The sequence below is a fragment of the Vidua macroura genome, chromosome Z, assembly GCF_024509145.1.
Source record: "Vidua macroura isolate BioBank_ID:100142 chromosome Z, ASM2450914v1, whole genome shotgun sequence".
In the NCBI taxonomy this organism is placed as follows: Eukaryota; Metazoa; Chordata; class Aves; order Passeriformes; family Viduidae; genus Vidua; species Vidua macroura.
In genome coordinates this window covers 39,525,936-39,549,087 of record NC_071611.1, presented here as the reverse complement: position 1 = coordinate 39,549,087, position 23,152 = coordinate 39,525,936, and the positions used below count along the sequence as shown (strand labels likewise).

The following is a 23,152-nucleotide window of genomic DNA, read 5'->3' as shown; positions in this document are numbered from 1 at the left end:
TGGACACCCTGCTAGAGGTAATACACGTTCCCAATTTGCCACCGGATTTATTACAGCAAAGTTTAAAATAACTCAGAGCTCAGCACACATCAGTGATGTCCCACAGTTCTTCAAAACTGGTGGTTCTCTGTCACTTAGCACTTCACACACACAACTGCAATGAGAAAACTTGTAAGAGTATATGCATATGGATATGTCTGCTTTTTAAACTTAGTCACACAGTCAGCTCCATTGCCTTTTATCATCTCTTCTCAGTTTTATTTGAGAAACTGTTCTATCAGTGACTGATTTGCTTGTATCTTCTTGCCTGAAGGAATTGAATCTCTTGTGATCACATCCCAGGTCTCTTTAGCCTCTTGTAGCAAACTTCTGTAAGGTGCCCAGCACTGGGTTCCCTTTGAAGATGGACAAGCTGACATGCAGAGTTGGGGCCTGTGGGGTACATCTGCCTAAGCTGCTACCCTGAAAAATCCACACCTGTTTCTGGCCTCCTGCATGGTCAGCATGGGCAGCATTTTTGTCGCCAATTCCTTTCCCTCTCTCCACTAAATGCATGAGTACTGGGAATAAACTCCTCTTGTCAAACTTGCTCACTGCAGTTTGCACACAACAGATATAATTTGGTCAGAGAGCTTGACCATACTGGTTCTTCTCATCCACCCTATGTCCTGTCACAGTAGGGAATGGTGGCAAATGATGGTAGCAGGCTTCAGATGGAATTTGGGAGGAGACAACATCCTAGATCTGTATTAAGATCACCTTTTCTTTTGCTTCTTTGTTTTTTTCTTTTCTTTTTTTTTTTTTTTTCTTTTTTTTTTCCTTTTTGTCCCTTTCTCTTGCTATGTAAACTAAGGGCAAGTTCCTGTAAGCAGGTCGTGCCCTGGTTATTTATCATCTGGGTCTTACAGGGCCCTTCTTTTGCCAACCCAAATCAACACGAGAAGATGGTGGAGGGTTAAAACGCAGAAGATTTCAGCAGCAATCAGAGGAGAACTTTTTGCAGTGTGCCATGTGTCCTTGCTGGACAGATCTTTTGGCTCCAGCAGCACATAACAGCGCATAACCAATGCCTGAGCAAAGGGGTCATTATCCTCTGAGATGGGTCTGGGTCCTGGGCACGTTGCATAGCAGGCTTCCTTCCTGCTGGAGCCTCATGGGTAGAGGCACAGGTAGAGAGCCAATTTTGCCCCTTGCTGGCTGAGCAGGGGGCTCAGGGATGGCAGAATGGCTTGCTGATTGCCTTCCTACCTCTCCTCAGGTCAGCTTCGTGGTGATGTGATGTTCTGCGTGTCAGCATAAGACAGCAAAAGCCCAGGGAAGGCCATGTTGCTCTGTGCTGCAGCAAACCATACACAGGACCCCAGGAGAAGCAGCCAAGAAAGGGCCAGTGAAGAAGCTGGCAAGAAATCCCTTGGCAAAACCATTTCCCTATAGGGAGCTGTTAAAGCCACTTCATGTTCTATGAGTTTGCCTGAGAGTAGCTGGCTGGGGGGAAAGAGGTATGTGACATGTGATTTCAGTGCTGGGTGCTTCAGAGCTACATAAACTACTGCAGTATGTATATTGTATTTAGACCACAAATCTGCTCTCTGGAGGGGTCTGGCAGGGCAGGGTACCAGCCTGGAGTATGCAGGAGTGGGGAGGGTAAGCCAAGAGCCTGGAGTACCACATGGGACATGGAAGGAGAGCTGACTCATGGCACTAGACCAGGGGGTTCATGTGCTCTTTGCCTGTCTGACTTTCCCCGGGGAGGCTCTTGCTTGGATCAGCCATACCAAAGCATCCTGGGGCTTTCTTCACACCAAGACCAACCCTCATCTGAGCCAGAGGCAGACACAGAAGGTAGAGGCAATCTGCTCTCCAATGTGGCAGAGACCCAAGTGCTGTAGGGAAGAATTGCTGTCACAGGTGGTGTGGTCAGGCCTCCCAGTGCAGGGCAGGTCCTGGAGAACAGGCAGCCTCCTGTGGCTTTGGATGTCTGGGGGTCAGGGCCTCAGTCTGCTCCTTGGGACCCAGGCTGCAGAGCAGTTGTGCCTGTTGGGGAATTGTGTGGAAATGCTCTGGGGGATTTAGGTGTGGAGGTTTCAGAGTAGCATAGGCAGATGTGATGTACCCCAGCATATATTCCACAGGCACAGCTGTAACACAGCAAATTTTTTTCAAGGAAATAGAAATTGGTGCAAGACTTTTAGGACAGTTCAGTGATCTAAATCATCTATTAACTGTGGGTTTGGTCTGCCACAGAGAATACGAAAAGTACTGACTTTAATGTCAAAGCACAGTACAAGAGTTTGAGTACCTTAAAACCTTCATCTGTAACACCACTTGGTTCTGCAGCTAAGGTCACTGTTGCATGCTCATGGGTGCTCACCAATTCGCAGCAGAGCATTTCACAGAAGTGAAGTTTCAAATGCTTTTCTTTATCCCTGCTTCCTCCTCTGTTTGGATCCTTCACGATCCTCTTGAACATAAGTAACAGAGACACTAAGCACAGACTAGAACCATATTTTGTTTTGGTTTTATATCTGTGTTCTTCTCAGGGCAGTAACAAATTCATTCTCCTCAACAGTAATTTCCTTAAAATCCCTGTCGTAGAATTACAGTGGTAAATTGCAGCTGAATAAAAATCAGTGATTTAATGTCTATTAATTTCAGGAAACCTGAGTTAAAGTTTTTGTAACTACAGAACAGATCTACCAGTCAAGTCTGCTGCTGGTAAGAAAGTCATGTGCTTTGCCCAACAATTGTTGATTAGATTCCCCAGGCTTCAGTACTGTGTGAACAAAATGTCTTCTTGGAGAAATGACAGCTTCTGTCACATCAGACACAATGCAATCAGACTGCATGAACTGCATGGACTGTCACTAATATATGACTCCTCTGATGACCATTTTTTACCTTTACACAACCAGCAAAAATCAGCTTGCTTTAAGCCCTGTTGATGCCATGCGGCGTGGGTTTTTGCTCTCCCCGGCTGCACGCGGCTCTTGGGAGCCCGGCTGTGGCGTAGCTTCCACGTGCTGCCGGGGTTTGCTGCCGCGGGTTCCCGGACACGACTCCGTGTCTCGGGTGCGTGGGCTGGCCAACCGCTGTTACCGTGCGCTAGGGACCCGGCAAAGAGGAAGGAATTTGTCCATTTACTCCGCGCTTGGCAGGAACGGTTTATTGGTCACGTGGCGCGGTTCGATGGAAAGACGCGACCGCTCCCGGCACTCGCATGGGAGAAAATGGCGTCTGACTGCCGGCGGGATAGGGCTTTATAGAGGGGCGGGGCGAGAGGATCCCCGGCCTGCCGCCCAATAGGGGCGGCTGCCGTGGCAGTGACGCCAGCAACCGCAACCAACCAGAGAACCCCGCAGGGGCGGGCACCGAGCCTCGGGCTGAGCGGGATCGTGTGGCCAGCACGGGGTTTCCCGGGGCCGGACGGCAGGGTGGTTACAGGAGCAGCACAGGGGTAAGAGCCGGCAGCAGGCAACATGGGGGCAGAAACCGCGGGGGGGAACAACGCGGGGGAAACACGGGATTACAGAACTTGACTTATTTTAACATAAATTAAAAACCCTAATCTAAACCCAAACTCCGGGATGCAACAATGCCAGTCCCCAATCCTACACGTGGCTTTGGGAGGGGCTGTTTTGTGGTACTACCTGTAGTTCCTGGGGCATTTTGTGGCGATGCATTTGTAGATATTTCCAAACCTTTGGCTGCCCTGACAGACTTTTAACTGATGAGTTTAACACAGGTTAATGCAATCATTGGGCTTTCAGTCTATTATTTTAAAAGCCTGCTCACATGCTGATCTGTCCAGATTCAGTGTTGGCCCTCTTTGTACATTTTCCAACATCCTGAAATGCTCAGACATTTGGTAATGGGGCCTCCTACCAGCAGATGGAGATTGGAAACAGGCACATCTCAGTGACATCATCTCCTGCAAGGAGCTCAGGGCTGGAGCCCACGGGTATCTGTCTGCTCCTGCCTGCCTGCCTGGGCCCTGCACACTTACGGCAGGCTGGTGTTAACCCTGCCCGGGGTGGATGCTGCAGCTGGTAGCCTGCACCCAGTGACCCTCAGGAGACTGGCATTGCCTGTATCAAAAACACCACTGTGCCTGTATGGGAAGCTTCTGCTCTGCTGTAGTCACTTTTCCCTTCGGGATTAGCTGAAATGCTCCTAAGTGATGGCTGGGCTCGGGCCCACAGCAGTCTTCCTGCATTCCTTGTTGTAGAGCAGCAACAGTCCCCATTTGCTGCACTTTCAGAAGCTCTGTCCAAAAATCTTTGGATGCATTTGCTTCTCTTGTAAACACTCTACTGTCCACCAGGAGTCATCCCCCAAAGAGTCTGGGGAACAAGGGGGGTGCTGGATTAAACTGCATTTTCCAGACAAAAAGAAAAAAAAACTCAAAACATTCCTGAGAACAAAACCTGGAATTCCTTCCTCTCAGAGACTCCCTCGCAGGTGGAAAATGGTGGGGAGTGACAACTCAAAGCACAAAGATCTGCACTGCCCTATTCCTAGAAACAGATTGTCTGGATTTTTGCTGTTCAATGTGCAGGTCCCAAAAAAAGTGGCGCTGCATTCAGCAATTGGTGGGGCCACAGCTGGGTGTGAGCACAGCTGGACAGATGTTGCAGAGCTGGCGCACATGTACCTGTGAAGTACTTCAGAGCCGGGTGCCTGCAGGAAGGTCCCAGAGGTCCAGGTGCTCCCCTGGTTGTGCTGCTTCTGCATTGTCCGCTGAATGTGTGCGGAGCCCTGCACTGCCTGAGAGTGGCTGTGTGGTTTTCTGAGTGTCTCTAAAATTCCTGCCCTTGCTGCCACACAAAGAATTCGTGTCACCATCTGACGGCCGGCGAGGGGCAGGCTAGCAGAGTTTCCTCCGCAGATGCTTTGGCCAGTGGCTGTCTGGCACCCTGTTCCTTTGCAAATATCTGCATATTTAAAGCCGACCAGGATCACCCAGGCTGAGTTGCAGCATGAAGGAAGAGGCAGGCCGGACAGCCCTGCGCAGCATTGTGCAGCCCATGCCTCTCTGACACCTTTTCTGGGAGCTTTGGTCAGCTCTGGAGAGTGACTGCTTGCAGTTGCAGCCTGGATATACCCCAGCTCCTCCAAAACCTGTTCCATGCCACTGGTTAGTTTATTAGGAGAGTAAACACGTTTGGCCAGCTTGTGGTCTAGAAAAAATCAGATTCATTTCCCGGAGTGCAACCAGCAACTGATTGCACACTCAAGAGAAACACTGATTATTTATTCCAATGGCACAAGCCTGGGTGCTCAGTGGTGTTCCACAAATCAAGCACACCAACTCTCAAAACTTTTTACTATTTATACACTATAGTGTTAAGGAAACTCTCCAATTTGACCATTGTTGAGCCTTTCTGGCAGTCAGACTCCCAGTGCCAGACTTTCACAGCTGGGACTGAATTTCCTTCACAGTGGGCGGCTCCAGTGAAGCTCAGTGCAGCTGACACCCCAAACACTCCACTCACAGCCAGACCAGGTTACCTTGCTGGCTCAACCCCAGGTTTCCCATGAAAGAGTCTCAGACATCTCATTCCACAAAGCCATTTATTCATGGCACACTTACACAGAAACAGCTCATGCTGATGCCTCCGAGGAGGGACCCCCAAAAAAAGAACCCCAGGGAATTTTACACCCTGGAGGACCAAAGTGGGTTCCAGCAAAGAACGTCAAGCCATATTGCACACCAGAACATGCTGACAAGCCCAAAAGTGAAGAAGCGAGCACGCAGATGTGAGCTGAACTGAGAGACTACAGGTCACGCCTGGTGTTCCTGTGTCACCTGCGGAATCTGCGAACTTCAATTTAATGTTAATGATAAATGTGTGAAGGGTTTGTTTCGTAGAGCTCTTTTGGCAAAAACATGAAAAAGAAGGACTTATTATTGTCATTGGATTCTAAAAAATTGACATTCTAAATTCTCCAAAAAATACAGTTTGAAAGTTCAGATATATGGAAAATTTTTTTGCCAAAGGGTAGCTCAACGAAAAAGATATGGAGGAATATCAGTTCACTTTGTGTTTTCTAGCTTTGCTTGCTTTTTTTAATGCAGATTTTCCTGTGCAACAACCAAAACCAAATGTCTGGGTCACATTAGCCAAGGCTGCAGGATCAGATACTATATCTATGTCTCACTCAAATCCAGAGAAGTCTTTTTCAACCATCGGAAAATTTTCATCCACGGAAATTACTAAAGGATTATTGGTTCATTTGTGGAGATAGAGCATGGCAAGGCATTCCATCATTCCTTGAAGGCGGGCCATGTAGCATTGGCGTGCTCACTGTGATAGCACCTAGTGTTAAAGCAGCATTGATAGGACAAGAAGGGACAAAATATCTAGTCACATATACCCAGAAAACTGCAATAGTGATTTCAGTTCATGGAAAAAGGCCCAAAGGATTTTCAGCAAGCTTCTTTTTACCTGAAATTGCTTCAGAAGCAGCATTGAGACAAAAATATAGGATTGGATGTTGGCTGAGTAAGCAAACAAATGCCACATCCAGTGTGTTCAGTGACATGCTGACTGACATCAGCAGAGTCTGACAGGCCATGCTCCAAAATCGGGCAGCAATTGATTTTCTTTTACTGGCACATGGACATGGTTGTGAAGAATTCGACGGAATGTGTTGCATGAATTTGTCTGATCATTCTGAATCCATTCACAAAAGTATACAAAAGCTTAAAGAATTGACATCTGAGATTAAAAACAAGGAAACACAGTTGGACAATTTATTCGATGGGTGGGGCTTGTCTCCTTGATCAAGGCAACTTTGCAAATTACATGTAATCTTGCTGATAGTTGTGGTATTGATACTGATGATAATAGCTTGTGCACTTCATTGTTCACAACAAATTACGGACCAACTCATCAAAGTTGTTTTTGTTGTCCAAGAGAAAAATGCAAAAAGGGAAAAAGGGGAATTGCAGAAAGTTCACAAAACCTCACAGAGGCAATTGAATTAAAGTCACTCACAAATTTAGCCTTTGAATTGAGACCTTGGAAAGGTTGAGATTTGTCAAAACCTGATGCAGATACTAAGCCTGATTTTACACAGCATTGATAATGCTTTAACTTAAAGTGATAGAGCTTAAAGTAAACCAAAAAAGTGCATTTATATAGAAAATTTATAACATTTTTTCCTAGGGTAAGAAATATATACAGTAGTGAAGCAACGTAACGCAAGGCAGTAAATAAGTGACAAATCAAAGATGGTTTATCAAAGAAGGTTGAAAAAGAGAGGGGGAATTGTAGGAACATAAAAAGGTAAAAGACACTTCCTAAAGCTGAGAAAGGCTGGGAAATTTCTAAACCTTCTCACAGGAAGCTAGGAAGTTAAGAACCAAGTAAATACATTTATATTTATCATAAGGAACAAGAAAGAACAAGAACTTACTGATAGTTCAGGATGTGAAAAGTCCTAGATATATGCTTTGCAAAGATAGAAGTTTCCATCTTAAATAATGAATTTTTGTGTATTGTTTGAGGTTCATAGAAGTCCTTTTGTTAATGTTAAACACACGTGTGTCCTTTTCTAATTGGTTAGAGTATAATGACTTTACACCTTTTTTTTATGCTATTGGTTCAATGAATATGTAGAAAAAGGCTTTGCATGGACTGCCATCTTGTCTCTGATCTGTGTTTGCATGGATGTTGTTATTTTCCTGTGTCTCTTGCTTTTTGCTTGTATGATACAGACAAATAATAAATCCTAAGTCTGCAACCAGTCAGGGTCCTGTCCCGTTTGTGAGACATGGACCAATCTGGCAGATCTACCCAGATGCAAGTGTAGCTCTTCCTTTCCAGTTGGCACGTGCCACCCTCTCCGTGTCAATTCACCTAGCTGGCATCACCCGTCTTCATCTCTTTTGCTATCCAAAATGTCTGCAATTGCCAGCCTCTGCTGTGTTTCCCAGTGTCCACTCACCCTGGCTGGTTTCACCAGGCTTTGTGCCCTCTGTTAATCAATCACAGTTGATTGGTTGGCAGTTCACAGCCTCTTGTCTCTCCCTGTGCTCCCACCCAGAGCTCAACCTGCACCTCGAATTCAGCTCACAAACACAGCTGTCTGCACCAGATGTATCCCTCAACATTAGGCATTAATGTTCGCGGCTTACAAGAGACATTGTTCTCTTATTAATTAGTACTCTATCTTCTATCAGCTAATGATCCTCAGTTCTTATGCTAATTAGTCTGCAACCCTCAGTCTTCATCTTCTTTTGACATAGTGGGCCATGAGTCAGTCTGTCATGATTTCTCCCTGGTGGAATTCTTTCTACCCACTCCAAGTCAGTTTCAGCACAGTTGCTGAGTTGGCCTTATTAGTTTCTTCCTTATCTCAGGAGTTCTGCCATATGTCCTTGTGGCTTTAAAGTTCTGCATTCTTTGTGTCTACCTACTATCCTACTTCCCGAGCTTTGTTAAACTCCCCCTAGGTATGAGATCACTGAAGCCTAACAAGGCAATTTTGCCAACAAGTAATTTATCTTTCTAACACCTGGACATAACTTAGGGCTTGTTAGCTGCTTTCTGTTTCATGGATTAAATCTTTCTGGTTGAATAGGGGTGCAAGTGTCTAATTAGGTGGAGTTGTTCCACGCATCCCTTACGTTACAAACCCATTACTGCACTCCACTGGCCTTTATGTGGTAAAATCCAAACATATGTTCAGGCAGATTTCTTATCTCAGACCTCCAGCTTTCTGCTCACTTGCTCCTTTTTGGTCAACTCCACAGTCCCATCTGAACCAGAAAGGGTAGGAGGCTGTTCAGTTTTCCATTGAGAGTTTTAATCTACACACAGACCCAGCCCCCCACTCACTACCCCACCTCAAATGCTGATGTGGTGGGGGTGAAAGTGAGAGTGAAATTCCCATTGTCTCTCTGCTCAGATTTTCAATGGTATTTAAAAAGGGAAGATTTTCCTGGGCAATGCAGCTTTTTCTAGACTCCCCTGGATGCATTCCTCCAGAATACTTAGACAGATTGATGTTCACAATTGTGGTGGACATTCACTTCTCACTTCTGTGAGAGTCTATTATTCCACAGAAATCAGAGCTGTGTGGGGCACCCGACTGCATCTCCCTCCAACACTCTCTGCCTGGAAGAGTCCTTGCAATTAGCTGTAGCAATGCTAATGCACTGCCCTGTTATCATTAGACCCAGATAAGGGCAGAAGCAGGGTAGAAAGAGGCTGAACCCACCTGTTGTCTCTTCCGTTTATACCTAAGCAGTCCTGGCCCACTCAAAGAGAGATTCACATAAAAATGAGTTTTTGTCTCAACAAGAAGGCATCAAGCAACTATTCTGTAATAGCAGCATTTTAAAAATAATTCTGTATTTGTTCAGTTTAGTGTTAGTGTTCTTTAACATTACAGTTCAGCAAAAGCTCTGCTTAGTGCTACTACACACAGTTTCTAAGTATTTATTTTGGTAAGACCCACCTGCTGGATTCTTCAAGCTGCTACAAAATGAAATTAAAAACAGACACCTACAGGAAACAGCATATGGCTTATCTCAGGTTTTCCATCTACTCCACTATCTCACTAAAGACTCATCTAGTCAAGTATGTAAGAGTACCATTTCCTTGTAAATCCATGTGTAAATAAATAATAAACAACTGAACTAAATAAAAACTAAACAACTGATTCTTTCCCACCACTAACTTTGAAACAGAGGTATAGAACTGAACTCCCCCTGGAGAATTTTGCTCTATACAGATCCAAATCCTTGTAGAAAGCCAAGGAGACACAAAAATTCAGTATGTTGAGAGGCAGGAGACAAAAGTAATACCAGCACTGTTGTTGTTTTGTTGTATAAAGATTGTCAGGAGCCAAAGGCATTATTTTGACTTCTGGAATCTTCAAAGATTGGTGGAGACCCAAGGCCTATTGGCAGTAGTTTTCTGGTAGAATCAAAGAAGTGACTTCTTGCAGACCTGAGGTCAGTTCCTACTCTGAAAATCACAAATCAAAATAATTGGAGGGAAAATGACTTGCCAGTTTTGTGGCCTCTGGATGTGGGATGCCCATAGCCCCAAATGCTGCTAATCAGAGCTGCCAGGCGTCACCTACCACAGCTGAACCTGGGTGGAAGGCACTGGTAACTGCTCCCACCCCAGGAACTGATTTACTTTACAAGACAAGTAATTCTGAGTACTTGCATGCACCATTTTAAAAGAAAGCAGGTGGGCAAAATCTGAGTTAGGACAAGCCTCTTCTCTGATACTACTAAAGTAAAAAAACATAAATTGAACATTTCTTCTGCTGCAGGTTTCTGGTAGCAGGGGGCCAGGGGAAAGGTCTTGTTAAACAGCAGAGACAAAATGTACTAAAGGTAACCTGAGTTCTGGATCCATGCAAACTGTAGCAAGAAATCTGATGCAGCAGTGGATACTTGCAGATTTTAAGTAACTTACTAGGTCAAAAAGATGCAGTGCCCTTCCAGTTGTCATCCTCCTCTTCACCCTTTTTATTTTACTGTGTTTGAATGCAGAGATGTAATTGAATACATCACAGATGGATCCTAAATCAATTCACTGCCTTTCAGCACCGTCTGTAGACCACATTTTCCATGTTCTTGTCTCCCTAAAACCATATTCATTAAGTTAAAAGTGCACAAGCACCTCCCTACCTCTGGGAGCCCAGGCCGGGACTCAGCCCATTTGGGGTACAGACATTAACTCCTGCATAAACCATATGTGTCTTTAATACCTAATATTTATTAAATGCAAGTTATTTTCTGGTATTTTGTGGTGTTCTAACTTCTATGGGTATTACTTCTATGATTGCTGTTGGTAGGCCATAGAAGAAATCATTAAAAGTACTATTTCAAGAAGTAACACAATACATCTGTAGGCAATTATATAAAAATTCAAATGTTAAGCCACAATTCCTGAACACAATACAAAAAACTCGGATATTTTAAAATAAATCACACCCAGAAAATGGTGTGTTCTACTTCATTTTTATCCTGTCACCCAGGGATTATGTAAATCATCCTTGATACTCAGTAGTCAGGGATAACATTAATAATTCCCAATGAGACCATAAGCTTTTTTTCATTGAAGAAATTGACACAGTAAGCCAGAAGGAAGTTCATTTATATTTGTCCTGGGTATACTTTAGTTTGGAAAAAAACCCCAGTGAATAAGAGTAATTTAGAATATCAGGTATCTATGTCAGCCTTGTAGTTCAAAAATTTGTACTTGTTTATAATTTTCAAACAATTAACTTTATTGTAAACTTTATTGCAATAAATGGATGATTTGCACAAAAAACAACAAAGTGAACAGATAACACTGTGCATTCCAAAAATACACTTTTGCTGGCATAATCAAGAGGTGAAAATTTATCCACAAAAACATTTTAAACTTAAAATAAACCCAAAGGATTCTGTTGAACTGTGGGGCAATCAACTTGGTAACATTTGAACATGCTATTTTCCATAGAAAACAATGAAAGACCTCATCTGACAGACAACAAAACTTGACCAGAGTCTAAAGCTGTAGAAACTACCTGCAGATTGCTGACTCTTTGATCATATCCCACAGCAGAGAGGCAGGCAGGGCTCAGTCTCTGTGTGTGATTTGCAGATTCTGCATCCAATCCAGTGCCTGGCTGCTCCCAGGTACTTCCCGTTCTGGGCAGGTTGGTGTGAAAGGACACGTGGACTTTTGACCTAAACACAACCCATCTGCTGTTCTGGAGGTGGGACACTGCAGAAAGCTGCCCAGGAACCACACTCTCTTTTCAGTGAGCATAAGGTCAGCCCCGTTTTTAGCAGTGATTTGAATACACCACTCTATGGGACACAGGCAGATATTCCCCTGCTGCAGTTTAGCAGTGACTCCTACTGCTGAAAAAGGTTGCTGAGAAGGCAAACGAATTTCAAAAAAATTTTCAATATGAAACTTTTCTCTCTTATGATTCTTAACACCACCAGTAGAGAGCAGCAGAGTAGGAACAGGGACATGAATACACAGAAACAGTTCAGCTGCAGCATTCTTGCAGATGTGTAATAAACTATTGATCCAAAACAATGACATTGCCAGAACAGTTATGAGTAATGAGTAAGTAAATCCTGGCTTCTATATTAATTTACCGATTCAACATCAGTTTGCAGACAAAATGGTAAATTGATGTCAGACAGAATTCTAAGGAACTGAGTGATATTAAGAATTAATCAAGATGAGAAGCCTAGTGGCTTCACTGACAAAACATGTCAGCATTTGCCAGCAAGAAACCACCTGCTGCTATTAAGAGATCTGTTTGAAAATATTGTCCTCTTTCAAGACAAATTTGGTTTTAAGTCACTGAAAGTTAACTGGCTAATATACAACTAGTATTCAGATTTTCCCCTGTGTAATTGCTTACTAGAAGCCAAAAAAAAAAAAACATAACACAAACAAAAATTCTTGGACAGCATTACAAAAAGCATCAATGTATTATGCAAACAGTACTTTAACATCTGTGCTAGAAGCAGTGTCTATAGGACATCAACTCCCCTTTCTGCTTTTTCATCTTCAGTTTGAATCAAGGCTAAGAAATGTTTGCAGTGCAAGAAAATAAAGTTTTCAGCTTTCTTATTCCAGAGTTAAAAAATAAAGACAGTATTAATGCTATCAAAATCTACAGCTTTCATTAAGTTTTGTAAAAAAATATAATATTTTATATAACCAAAAATATATTACAGACACCAGCACACACACCTACAGTTCTGCTTCAGTGATGTTTTCATCAGGGCAACAATAGTATTCCACAAAACAGATCTGTCCGTCTTCATTCCTAATCATATACTGCAGTGAAAGAAATCCTTGAGCATCTGTTCGAATGGACACTTTACAAGACAAAGCCAGAGCCTTTGTGGATGGTTTAAGCAAAGATATCTTGTACCTGCAGGAGAAAATATTATTATTATAGATTATTTCAGTAATATGAAAAAAATACATTGTGCAAAGAGGAACTGCAACATTAGTCATGAATAAAGACCCAGAATGAAAGAAAAACAATATGGAACACACTTATTTGGTCTTTACCTGGTAACAACATTAAACTGTCATTGTCAGCACTTAGCTTTTGATTACAGACACAGCCTTTTATCAGATGGGGAGTATTTTTGTCCCCCATACTAATAAAATAAATGTTACAGAAATGCAAAAGCAGTTCTTAAACTTCCCATCAAGAACGCATGATCTGTCATAGAGAGCATCAGTCTCTTTCTAACCTATTTGTCTGGGTCTGGTTACAGTGGAATGCTTCCATCAAATCAGAGTCCCTAGGGTAGTCTAGATGTGCACTTCCAGCATTTCCGAAAGTGGATAACCTGGAAGACAAAAAGCACCATCTCAAAACACTTGATGAGAGCTCTGTAAAAACTCATTAAAATGAGTCACTGTACATATCTCATGACTGTATCACAAAACACTGCTGTTTGTTTCACTTTATTTAATCAAAAATGTTAAACTGTCCACACCAGTGTCACATTTACCAGGTTGTCAAAATACTCATTACTATGTTAATTAGAGAACATACTGTGATTTGCTATACAATTCTTCCTGATATGAACTGGTATTCTAAAATAGTTTCCCTCTCTCCACCGTGAAAACTTCCACTCCTCACCAAAGGCAGCCAAGAACAAACATTTGAGTTGAAAGCCATTTCTAGTACCTGAAGTAGGGTTTATCTGGAGACATGGTAATCTGCAGAACTTCACTGGTCATATCCAGTTCAGCAAATGCTTCTCGTAGTCCCTCCGACTGCAGGATGATTTTATTAACAACCTTTGTACTGCAGAAATCAAAATCTAACAACTCCTCAGGTTCTTGAGTGTTGATTTTGCACACTGTTACTACTCCTCCTTCTTCCAAGAACAGCATCAGGGGGTACCCATATCCACGATAACACATTCTAAGGGCCGTTGAAATTCCTGAAAAAGAGAATGAAATATACATTCTGCAGAGACCATAGCTAGAACATTTGATCACTTTAGAAAACTCACATTTTTCTGGCACACGGACCACAGATCAATTTTAGTGCTGCCTCCTAGATACTCTCTGAAATGCTAATGGTTATGCAGTAGAATTAAATTACTTGTGTGTAGACAACTCAAATCCAAATAATTTCAACCACCAGACAAAGAAAACCAGCTCTGACAATTAAGACACACTACAAACAGTTTAGAGGAATTGGAAAATCCTCATGGTCCTGTGGCTCTCTCTGGCTCACATCATCTTTCCTTACTACTCTTGTTACTTGTGCAACCCAAACTGAAGTTAATGCAGCTGAGTTTGTGCTCTGGTCACACCGTCCTGCTGCAGGTTATCACCACCTGAATCTCTGGTTTCCCAAAATCACAGTGCTCTTTAGTACACTCAATTTAGATCTTAGGTCAGCGACAACCAAAACTGTAGATGAGTGAGGAGTTCAACACAGAGCTGCAAGAGTAGAACTGCCCAGAAAGCTGCCATGGTATCACTCCACGCCACATGAGTACACATCCTGCAGCACCAACTCAACCTTTTGTGGATTCATGGAAATATACCACACCTGGCAAGGAGCTGGTTCCAAAAATGGTGAGGCAGTCCAGAAGAACAGACAAACTGATCCGGAATATCACCGATTCCTCTTGAATGGAAAATTCCTGAAAAATTTCTGCCTGTAAGTTAAAGCAAAGAGATAAAAAGTTGGGAGTTTCTGCAATTATTTTACAGTTTAAACTTCAGGGTTTCCCATCCAGAAATCAGTGCAACACAAAGTGATTCTACATGCAACACAGCACTGATTATAGAAAAATGGGTCTTCATCCTCAAAACTAGGAAAACACAATCAAACCACACTTGAAACAAGGTAAGATGGCATAAACATCAAATCCTAAATACTTGTCTATTATGGTTTAAGTACAACTTACAAACAGTAAAACCTAGAGCTGCTTACTTCTGGAGCTAGAAATATTCATGGAACTGTACAATGTGTCACCCTTCTACAGAGACAATACTCACATTTTTAATGCTCAGAGTATGAATAAACATTCCAAATACTAGTACTTAAGAACAGAACAGTGACTTCACCACTCTGAAATATGTGCTGAATCCTGCCTTTGACTACCCTGATGGGGATAAACTGCTCCATGCTATGCTGTCTGTCACTGGCACTTACTGCTTTGTAGCACCTACAAGAACAGAGTATCTCAGAAATAAAGAAGGGTGGCATGAGCTGCTTTTGGAAAACTAATTTCATATTCTCCTGGCAACCCAGAGGGAAAACTGCATCCTGAGGTGCTTTGAGCACAGCACAACCATCTTCAATCAAGTGTCTGTGAATCTGTACTCTTTCACAGTTGACATAAATCTAACCTTTTAGCTTTGCGATGAGCTGTAAAAACACTTAAAGAGGGATACTATGAGCACTTGCTTGTGCAACTAAGCACAGCACGGCCAGAAGGAGCATGAGTTTGGCAGGCACCAATACATTAGACGAGGGTGCAAACCCACTACACTGTTAGGTGTTCAGGGATGTAGTGGTGCAGGGTTTGGAATTCCAGCAGCATGGACACCTATAAGCAAGGGCAGCCCCACCACGGCCCTTCCTCCATGCCAGCTCAGGCACCTCTGCCTTGGTTCCAGCAAAGTCTCCCCTTCTCCACAGGTGAACACATGGAATTGTTAGGGTTAAGGGACCTCTAGAGATTATCCAGTCTAACCCCTCTGCCAAGGCAGAATCACCTGGAGCAGGTGACATGGGAACACATCCAGGCAGGGTTTGAATATTTCCAGAGAGGGAAACTCCAATACCTCCCTGGCATTCTGTTCCAGTGCCCTACCACCCTAAGTGTAAATAAGTTCTTCCTCGTGTTGAGGTGAAACTTCGGTAGTTTATTTTATGCCTATTGCTCTCCTTCCTGCCACTGGTCACCATAAAAAGGAGTCTGGCACCATCTTCTTGGCACTCATCTTTGAGACATTCATGTACGTTGGTGAGACTCTCAGTCCACTCTTCTCCAGACTAAACAGACACAGCTCCTGCAGGCTCTCAACATAGATGCTCCAGTCCTTTAATCATCTTTGCAGCCTCCGCCGGACCCTGTCCAGTGACTCCTTGTCCTCCCGGCGCTGCGACGGCGGCGGTAACCGGGGCCTGTGCAAGGTCTGCAGCAGCCGTGCCCTCCCCGGTGGCACGCCGGTAGGCCGGTGTCCCCGTACCTGGATGAAGGCGTTGGCCTGGATACACTTGGCATCCTCCACGGTCACGCGCAGCCCGCCGGCCGTGGCGAGGCAGGTGGCGTGGTCCTGGAAGTGCACGGCCCGCAGGAGGCTGGACAGGTGCCGGGCATTGTCCAGGCTGGCGGACAGCGCGTAGCTCTCGCCGCTGGCGGGCGGCTGCGCCGAGAACGGCATGGTCGGGCGCCCGGAACGCAGCAGGCGGGAGCACAGGAAGCGGAGCGCGGGCACAGGGAAAGCGAGCACACGGACGTGAGCGCAGGAAGTGAGATCACAGTCTCGCCAGCACAGGAAACGTGATGCGGGAAGTGGAGCGGGTGAATAGCGAGCGCGGCATGGCGTGCGGACAGATGGCCGCCAAGAGAAAGCGTGCAGCGCTGGCCGCGGCGAAGGCGAAGCGCGCCAGGAGCGCCCCGAACGCGGGCGAGGCGGCGCCGGAGGGCGATCCTGGGGAGCGCAGCACTCCGCCGCAGGAGTACAGCATCCCGCCGCCCGTGTCCCAGGTACCGCCGCTCGGCCCGGGGCTCGGGTTGTCTGAGGGATCGCGGCTAAGCCGTGACAGAGAGGTTTATTCGTAATCTTTTATAATACCAGCACAACTAAAAGTAAACGTGGTGGTGCGTTGTTTCTGTGGAAATACGGGAAAAGCGCTATCCTGGTCCATGTCTGTAAGATGCGTTACCTCAGTTCAGATGTATTTGAAAGAGTTGGGCAATTCTGTTGTATACAGAGGGTGTATGGAAACTGCCCGTTCCATTTAAGAATCATACGGAGAAGGTTTCGGTAATTGTTTGCTTGTAGGAAAAAGGTGAAGTACTGCGTGTAAACACGAAGATTTCACAATACGCTTGTCGACAGGAGAAGCTGGGCTGTGCTCTGGGGCTGTCCCTCAGCCCATTTTGCAGGAAAATAAGCGATGCACGTGGCTTTTTAGTAGTTGGATGGGAGTGAAAGGCTGTGCCTGCCCAGTGCCTGGGGGCACGCTGTGGATCAGGATGAGGACGGTTCCTCCTGTAAAAGCAGTGCCCCCCTATGCTGTAGGGAAATCTCCACTCTTGCTGAGAGCGTGGTTCTGTCTGCGTGGGCAGATCAAAACTAAGGTTCTTGCTGTGTCTTTCTGTATTTACTGTCCAAGCTTTTATTTTTGCTGCGTTATAACATTATTAAGGCTGGAAGCTTCCCACATGTCTGTTGTGTCTTTTTTTTTCTAGGGCAAATGGAAAAACAAGGAGCGAGTGCTGATATTCTCTTCTCGTGGAATTAATTTCAGAACAAGACACCTAATGCAGGACTTAAGGACATTGATGCCTCACTCTAAAGCAGGTGGGGTTTGAACATCATTCCTAACTTATATTTTGGGCATACTTTTAAGCCAAAAGCTCTTAACAACCTGTTCTTTTATTTTTTAAATGTGGTACAGAAGAGTTTTGGTGAAACTTGTAAAACTTGTATCTTAAACAAACACCTTTTGAGCCAACAAGTACAGCAATTGTGGTATCATAGTATTTTCTGAGAAGTTAATCCTATGGCATCAGTCCTGAACCTGCACAGTTAGTTTTGTTGCTATGTTTATTTATTCCATAACAGGACAGAAACAATTTGAAAATTACCTTTTCATTTATAAACTATTAAAATTTTTGCAAAACATCTGACTGTTCAAAAAATCTCTTGTATTAAATTGGTTTTCCAGCCTTGTAAATGTTGGTTTTGTCTTCCAGATACTAAAATGGACCGTAAAGACCAGTTATTTGTAATCAATGAGGTAATTCAGGATTTGTCTTGGTGCTTCTTTATTTTATTTTATTTTCTATGGAAATTCAGTATGCAAGGGAAAGGGGCAACCAAGTTCAAAGTGTAACTTCATAGGTGAAAATTATTGATACTCAAAAAGCCAAAAGTTGACTTTTGATTAATAAAACCAGAATGAAACTTTTAATTAGATACAGATTTTCATCATGAAGAAATACAGCATAATGTGATTTTTTGTATAGGGGAGAAGTGTAGTACAGCTTATGCTTGAACAATGCAGGACACAAATATGCCGCCAGCCCAAATGTAGTAGGACATTGATAGTTCTGAAGCTAGAACCTAATGCTCTTGTGTTTGTATTACGTTGTTTGTAACTTTAATGAGGTTATTACTCCTTGTAGTAAGCACGCAAAATTTAACAATAAGCCAAACCAAAATTTGGGTGTCAGTAGATGTCATTTAATAAGACAAGATCTTTGCTTTTGAAGTTGCATTTTGGAGAGGGGAAAATATTAGAGATGAATGTGGAAAGTTATCAAAAATGTCTTCAGAATGTTTGTAAGCAGCTAATTTGATGTGGCTTGTGTAGGTGTGTGAAATGAAAAACTGCAATAAGTGCATCTTTTTTGAAGCCAAAAAGAAACAGGATCTCTACATGTGGTAAGAAAATGTTTTATTACATTTTTGTTCATAGCTGCAAATGCTTCAGTTCTAGCTGAAGTGTCCTACTCTAATAGTGAAGATGCATGAAGTACTTTAGTTAAATTTGTTCTAATATTGTGCTTCTGTGGATAGTGCAAATTTACAGTGCATGAACAGCTTTTGCAGAGACTGTTTGCAGAAGCATTTTACAAAATTATTTAGAAAACAAGTCTTTATGAGCATGTTAAAGGAACTCAGTACAGCTATAAAAGTAACAGAAACTACTTTAATGAAGGAACAGCTGGTTGGAGTGTAGTGTGGAAATCCAGCATGTATTCTGCTTGCTGTTGACATTTTTCTTTCTCTCTTCCCCACCACTTGTCCTCTGAAGGCTTTCAAACACACCACAGGGACCATCTGCTAAATTCTTGGTGCAGAATGGTAAGCTGGTGGACATTATTGTGTTTGTATTCTTGCTATTCTGTCCTAAACATTTTCTGTAAGTAATAAGTTTGTTTATTTTTTTTTATCACTGTAGTTCACACACTGGCTGAGTTGAAGATGACAGGAAATTGCCTAAGGGGCTCAAGACCCCTTTTGTCTTTTGATCCAGTAAGTACAGGTTTTATTTCATTTGGGTACTTTCATTTCTCACTCTTTTTGCTTGACTATTGCATTTAGCCTTGTATGTAAAATAACATTTTTATTTTTTGTAGATATTTGACCGAGAGCCACACTATGCCCTGCTAAAAGAATTGTTTATTCAGGTCAGTCTATAGTTCTAGTGTTTCTTCACTGGAAATGGTTTTTGGGCAACATACTTAAGAATCGCAAGTGTTTTTTTTTTTCAAGTAGCAGTTTTACACTTCTGAACTTTGAAAAGATCACAAAGGATTGGGATCATATTCTTAGCGTGACTCAGACACTTATTCTTAAATTTAGGGTTATGAAGTGTAACCTTGGTTTGGGAACTTAATAAATTAAAAGGAGTTTAAAATGAGCCATTTACGTTTGACTTCTTAACTTGCAGATGTTCAGAAACACTGCCTTTTATTACAGATATTTGGTACACCACAGTACCACCCCAAAAGCCAGCCTTTTGTCGATCATGTTTTCACCTTCACAGTCACTGATGAAAGGATCTGGTTTCGCAATTACCAGGTGAGTGGTCTCTCCTAGCTCTTGAAAAGGAGGTCAGCAGAGTAACTTCATATAAAATCCATTAAATAAAATAAGAATCATTATTATTGTTACAGGATATGCCAGCCCCTATTGCTTGAAGAGTCAGTGTCCTGAAATGACTTCCCTTCTCCCATATGTCTGGAGAGATCTGGTTCACTGAATTTGCATTCATTGAGTTGCGATTCTGTGAGGGATGTCTTGGTAGCGGGACATACTACCCAAGGCCTAAACTGTGCCTTAACCATAATTGCTGCTTTGACCCAAAGTGATCTAGAGCTCACTTTCTGTAGAAGGAATTCACAAATACAGAGTACTCCAAAAGCGTGCTTGAATTTCAAAAACCTGCTTTATGTACAGGACTGAGTTTATGCAAATCTAGCTAATCAGGTACCTTATCTTGAATTTAAATTCAGTTGTGTATTACCATATGCAAGGTGCCTGCAAGGTCATATGCTTTGATTCAATCTGTGAGAAATGGAGAAAATTTTCTTTTTATTGCAGATAATAGAAGAAGATGCATCTCTAGTAGAAATTGGGCCTCGTTTTGTCCTGAACCTCATAAAAATCTTCCAAGGTAGCTTTGGAGGACCAACTCTCTATGAAAATCCTCATTACCAGTCCCCAAATATGGTAAGTAGCTGTGTCTTTTTTTTTTTCTTTCATTTAGCAACTAATTTGAAAGCCTTGCAGTCAGTCTATATAGGAGCATCAAGTATGCCTTTCCCCATGACCCCTTGTAGTACCCTAAACTGGTGACAGTTTGAGAGCAGAGTAGTTCTGTAATCATGAAGTGAATGCAGAAGTCATGTCACTGAAAAGATGACATTACACTGAGGGTCTTGGCCATTAAGCAGAGAAATTAGCATTAAAGAAATTAGTTTCTTTAATACCAGATTTGTTCCATCGTGCTTATTTGAAGCATGATGAAATTTAAATTCTTATTTTTATAGCATCGCCGGCTGCTAAGATTGTCAGTGGCAGCTAAGTTTAGAGAGAAGCAACAAGTGAAGGAAGTGCAAAAGATTAAGAAAAAAGGGACTAAGGTCCTTGTTGAAGAAGATCCTACCGAAGTAGTCTTTGAAACTCCAGCTGAAGAGAAGCCAGTGGAGATACAGCTTGTGAAACCAGAGTCAAAGCCAATTGTTAAAGATAAGAAGAAGCTTCGCAAAATTCAGAGGAAGAAGCAAAAAAAGCTATTCAGAACTGAAGGATCTGCGTAGATGTTATAAGGAATGCAACTTCATACAATATCAACCAAATACTGTAAATATTTGAATTCACATTGTACAGACAAGCATGTCTGAACTTCAGTTTTAAGTGAACAAAACATACATTTCTTTATAAAGATTGCATTCTTTTATTGTCTTCTGGGATTCTGGGTTTTGAGGAATAACATGGCATCCCATTCAACCTGGCCTTAAACACTTCCAGGGATGGGTCCTCTGCAACTTCTCTGGACAACTTCTCTGGGGCTATTTCTTTATTATATACCTTTAGTTCACAGTTCCTGACCTCATGACCTGGTTCTTCCACTTTCTAGTTCTGCGCTCCCCCAAACTTTCTTGTGTTTCAAAGTCTTCCTCATGCCCTGTTTCTGTTTGATACCTCTGTTTCAATTTCCAGCATCTTAAAGCTGAAAATACACAACTGGTTTGAGAGGAAGCTGACCTGTTAAGTTCTAAGTATCATCCCACCTAGCAGGGTGAGGGAAATCTCATATAACTTCTGCAGCAAAGTGGTCTGTGTGCCATATGACTGGAAAGAAAGACTGGTGAATATAGGCATGTGCTCAGTTCACATAGTCATACATAGACACAGTTGAGTTGGAAAGGACCTTCATCAGTATAATTGACTCCAACTTAACTCCTTGCAGAACTATGTAACACTAAGCCATAAGACTGAGGTCATCATACAGACCCTCTTTAGTTCTTTACAGGCTTGGTGCCATTACCACTTCCCTGGGAACTGACCATCCTCCCTGTAAAGAGCCTTGGTGGCCAACTGGAACTTCCCTGTCACACTGTCATTTAATCACAGCTGGCAAGTCAGCCCCAGAGAGCTGCCTGCTCACTCCCTTGGTAGGGTGGAGAAGAGAATCGGAAGGGTAGAAGTGAAAAGTTGTGACTTGAAATGAAGACTCTTCAGCAAAAAACAAAGCTTTTTGTAAAGCAAAAGCCATGTAGAGAAGCAAAACAAAACAAGGAATTCACTAAGTCTTGTGGGGAGGTAGGTATTCACCTTCCCAAAAAGCTGGGTTCCATCACATGTAACTGATTCAGGAAGACAAATGTGTCACTTGGAATGCTCCCCCCTTCTTCCTCCAGCTTTGTATGTTGAGCATGGTGCTGTGTTGTGTTAGGATAGCCCAGTAGTCAGCTGGGGTGAGCTGCCCTGGCTGTGTCCCCTCTCAGTTTCTTGTCCACCCGTCTCTGGAGGGTGGGGTGAGAAGCAAAAACAGCTGTGAGTCTGAGCATTGCTCAGCAATAATGCAAGCATTTCTTTTACTATCAACACTTTTTTTTTAGCACAAATCCAAAACACAGCTCCCTACCTGCTACTGTGATGAAAATTTACTCCATTCCAGCCAAAACCTGGAGGGAGGAGGAAGGGAGGTCCTCCCTCAGCCTCTCCAAGCTGAAAAAGCCAATTGCCTCTCTTGCCTGGCTGCAGATGCTGTGCCTGATGTCCCCAGCACAGGGTTGGTCCTCTGGCTGCCAGGGCACTGGTGACTCATGTTCAATTTGCCATATTTGGATTAAGGATTGAGATTAGGACCTCCAGATTTTACTGTGAGATCAGGGCCTCCAGATCTTGCTGTCTGATCCAAAGCTCAGTTTGTGTACACTGATACACACCTGACCTAGAGAAGGAAAGCAACTTGGACCAACCCTAAAATCTCTGAAGAGCATAGGTATAAAAAAAAGCTACCTTGAGAATGTGTGCTGTGCAGGCTGTGCCTCTGAGCTCCTCAACACCCACAGGAATCAGAAATACCTATTTCAGAAATAGTGTGGCCAGCAGGCCTAGGGAAGCTATTCTTCCCCTGTGCTCAGCTCTAACAAGGTCTCACCTTGAGTCCTGTGTTCAGGTCTGGACTCGTCAGTTCAGGAAAGACTTTGAGGTGCTGGAGCAAATTCAGAAAAGGGAAACCAAGCTGTGAAGCCCAACAAAGTCTGGAGCACAGGTCTTAGGAGAAGCAGGGGTATTTACCCCGGAAATGAGGAGGCTCAGAGGTGACCTCATTGCACTCTACAGCTCCCTGAAAGGAAGGGTTGGCCAGGTTGGGGTCAGACTTTTCTCTGAGGCAACTGGAAATCAAACAAGGGGACCTAGCCTTAAGC

The 23,152-nt window shown here is 43.3% G+C and overlaps 2 protein-coding genes and 1 long non-coding RNA gene across 3 annotated transcripts; 1 reads left to right on the top strand and 2 right to left on the bottom strand.

Moving 5' to 3' along the window:
• Positions 1-82: 82 nt before the first annotated feature.
• On the bottom strand, positions 83-3,865 carry LOC128822188 (uncharacterized). Its single transcript, XR_008441386.1, has 3 exons — positions 3,793-3,865; positions 2,372-2,461; positions 83-154 (listed from the first exon to the last, which is right to left on the bottom strand). It is a non-coding gene; the product is annotated as an uncharacterized LOC128822188 (long non-coding RNA).
• A 7,630-nt stretch (positions 3,866-11,495) lies between these two features.
• On the bottom strand, positions 11,496-16,463 carry RAD1 (RAD1 checkpoint DNA exonuclease). The gene is made up of 5 exons (XM_054003846.1): positions 16,221-16,463; positions 14,569-14,677; positions 13,690-13,948; positions 13,247-13,345; positions 11,496-12,915 (listed from the first exon to the last, which is right to left on the bottom strand). Exons 1-5 carry the CDS (start codon positions 16,413-16,415, stop codon positions 12,732-12,734), a joined length of 846 nt encoding a protein of 281 aa, XP_053859821.1. The 5' UTR covers positions 16,416-16,463; the 3' UTR covers positions 11,496-12,731.
• A 46-nt stretch (positions 16,464-16,509) lies between these two features.
• BRIX1 (biogenesis of ribosomes BRX1) lies at positions 16,510-21,156 on the top strand. The gene is made up of 10 exons (XM_054003845.1): positions 16,510-16,741; positions 17,450-17,561; positions 17,957-18,000; positions 18,577-18,647; positions 19,021-19,070; positions 19,168-19,241; positions 19,346-19,396; positions 19,689-19,790; positions 20,313-20,441; positions 20,762-21,156. Exons 1-10 carry the CDS (start codon positions 16,538-16,540, stop codon positions 21,029-21,031), a joined length of 1,107 nt encoding a protein of 368 aa, XP_053859820.1. The 5' UTR covers positions 16,510-16,537; the 3' UTR covers positions 21,032-21,156.
• The last annotated feature ends 1,996 nt before the right edge of the window (positions 21,157-23,152 follow it).

Coding starts and splice junctions, on each gene's coding strand:
- RAD1 (XM_054003846.1), bottom strand. CDS start 16,415: ATGCCGTTCTCGGCGCAGCCGCCCGCCAGCGGCGAGAGCTACGCGCTG. Junction 14,678..16,220: donor AGGCCAACGCCTTCATCCAG/GTACGGGGACAC, acceptor TTTAACTTACAG/GCAGAAATTTTTCAGGAATT. Junction 13,346..13,689: donor CCAGATAAACCCTACTTCAG/GTACTAGAAATG, acceptor TTTGTCTTCCAG/GTTATCCACTTTCGGAAATG.
- BRIX1 (XM_054003845.1), top strand. CDS start 16,538: ATGCGGGAAGTGGAGCGGGTGAATAGCGAGCGCGGCATGGCGTGCGGA. Junction 19,242..19,345: donor CCCTTTTGTCTTTTGATCCA/GTAAGTACAGGT, acceptor TATTTTTTGTAG/ATATTTGACCGAGAGCCACA. Junction 19,791..20,312: donor TCTGGTTTCGCAATTACCAG/GTGAGTGGTCTC, acceptor TTTTTATTGCAG/ATAATAGAAGAAGATGCATC.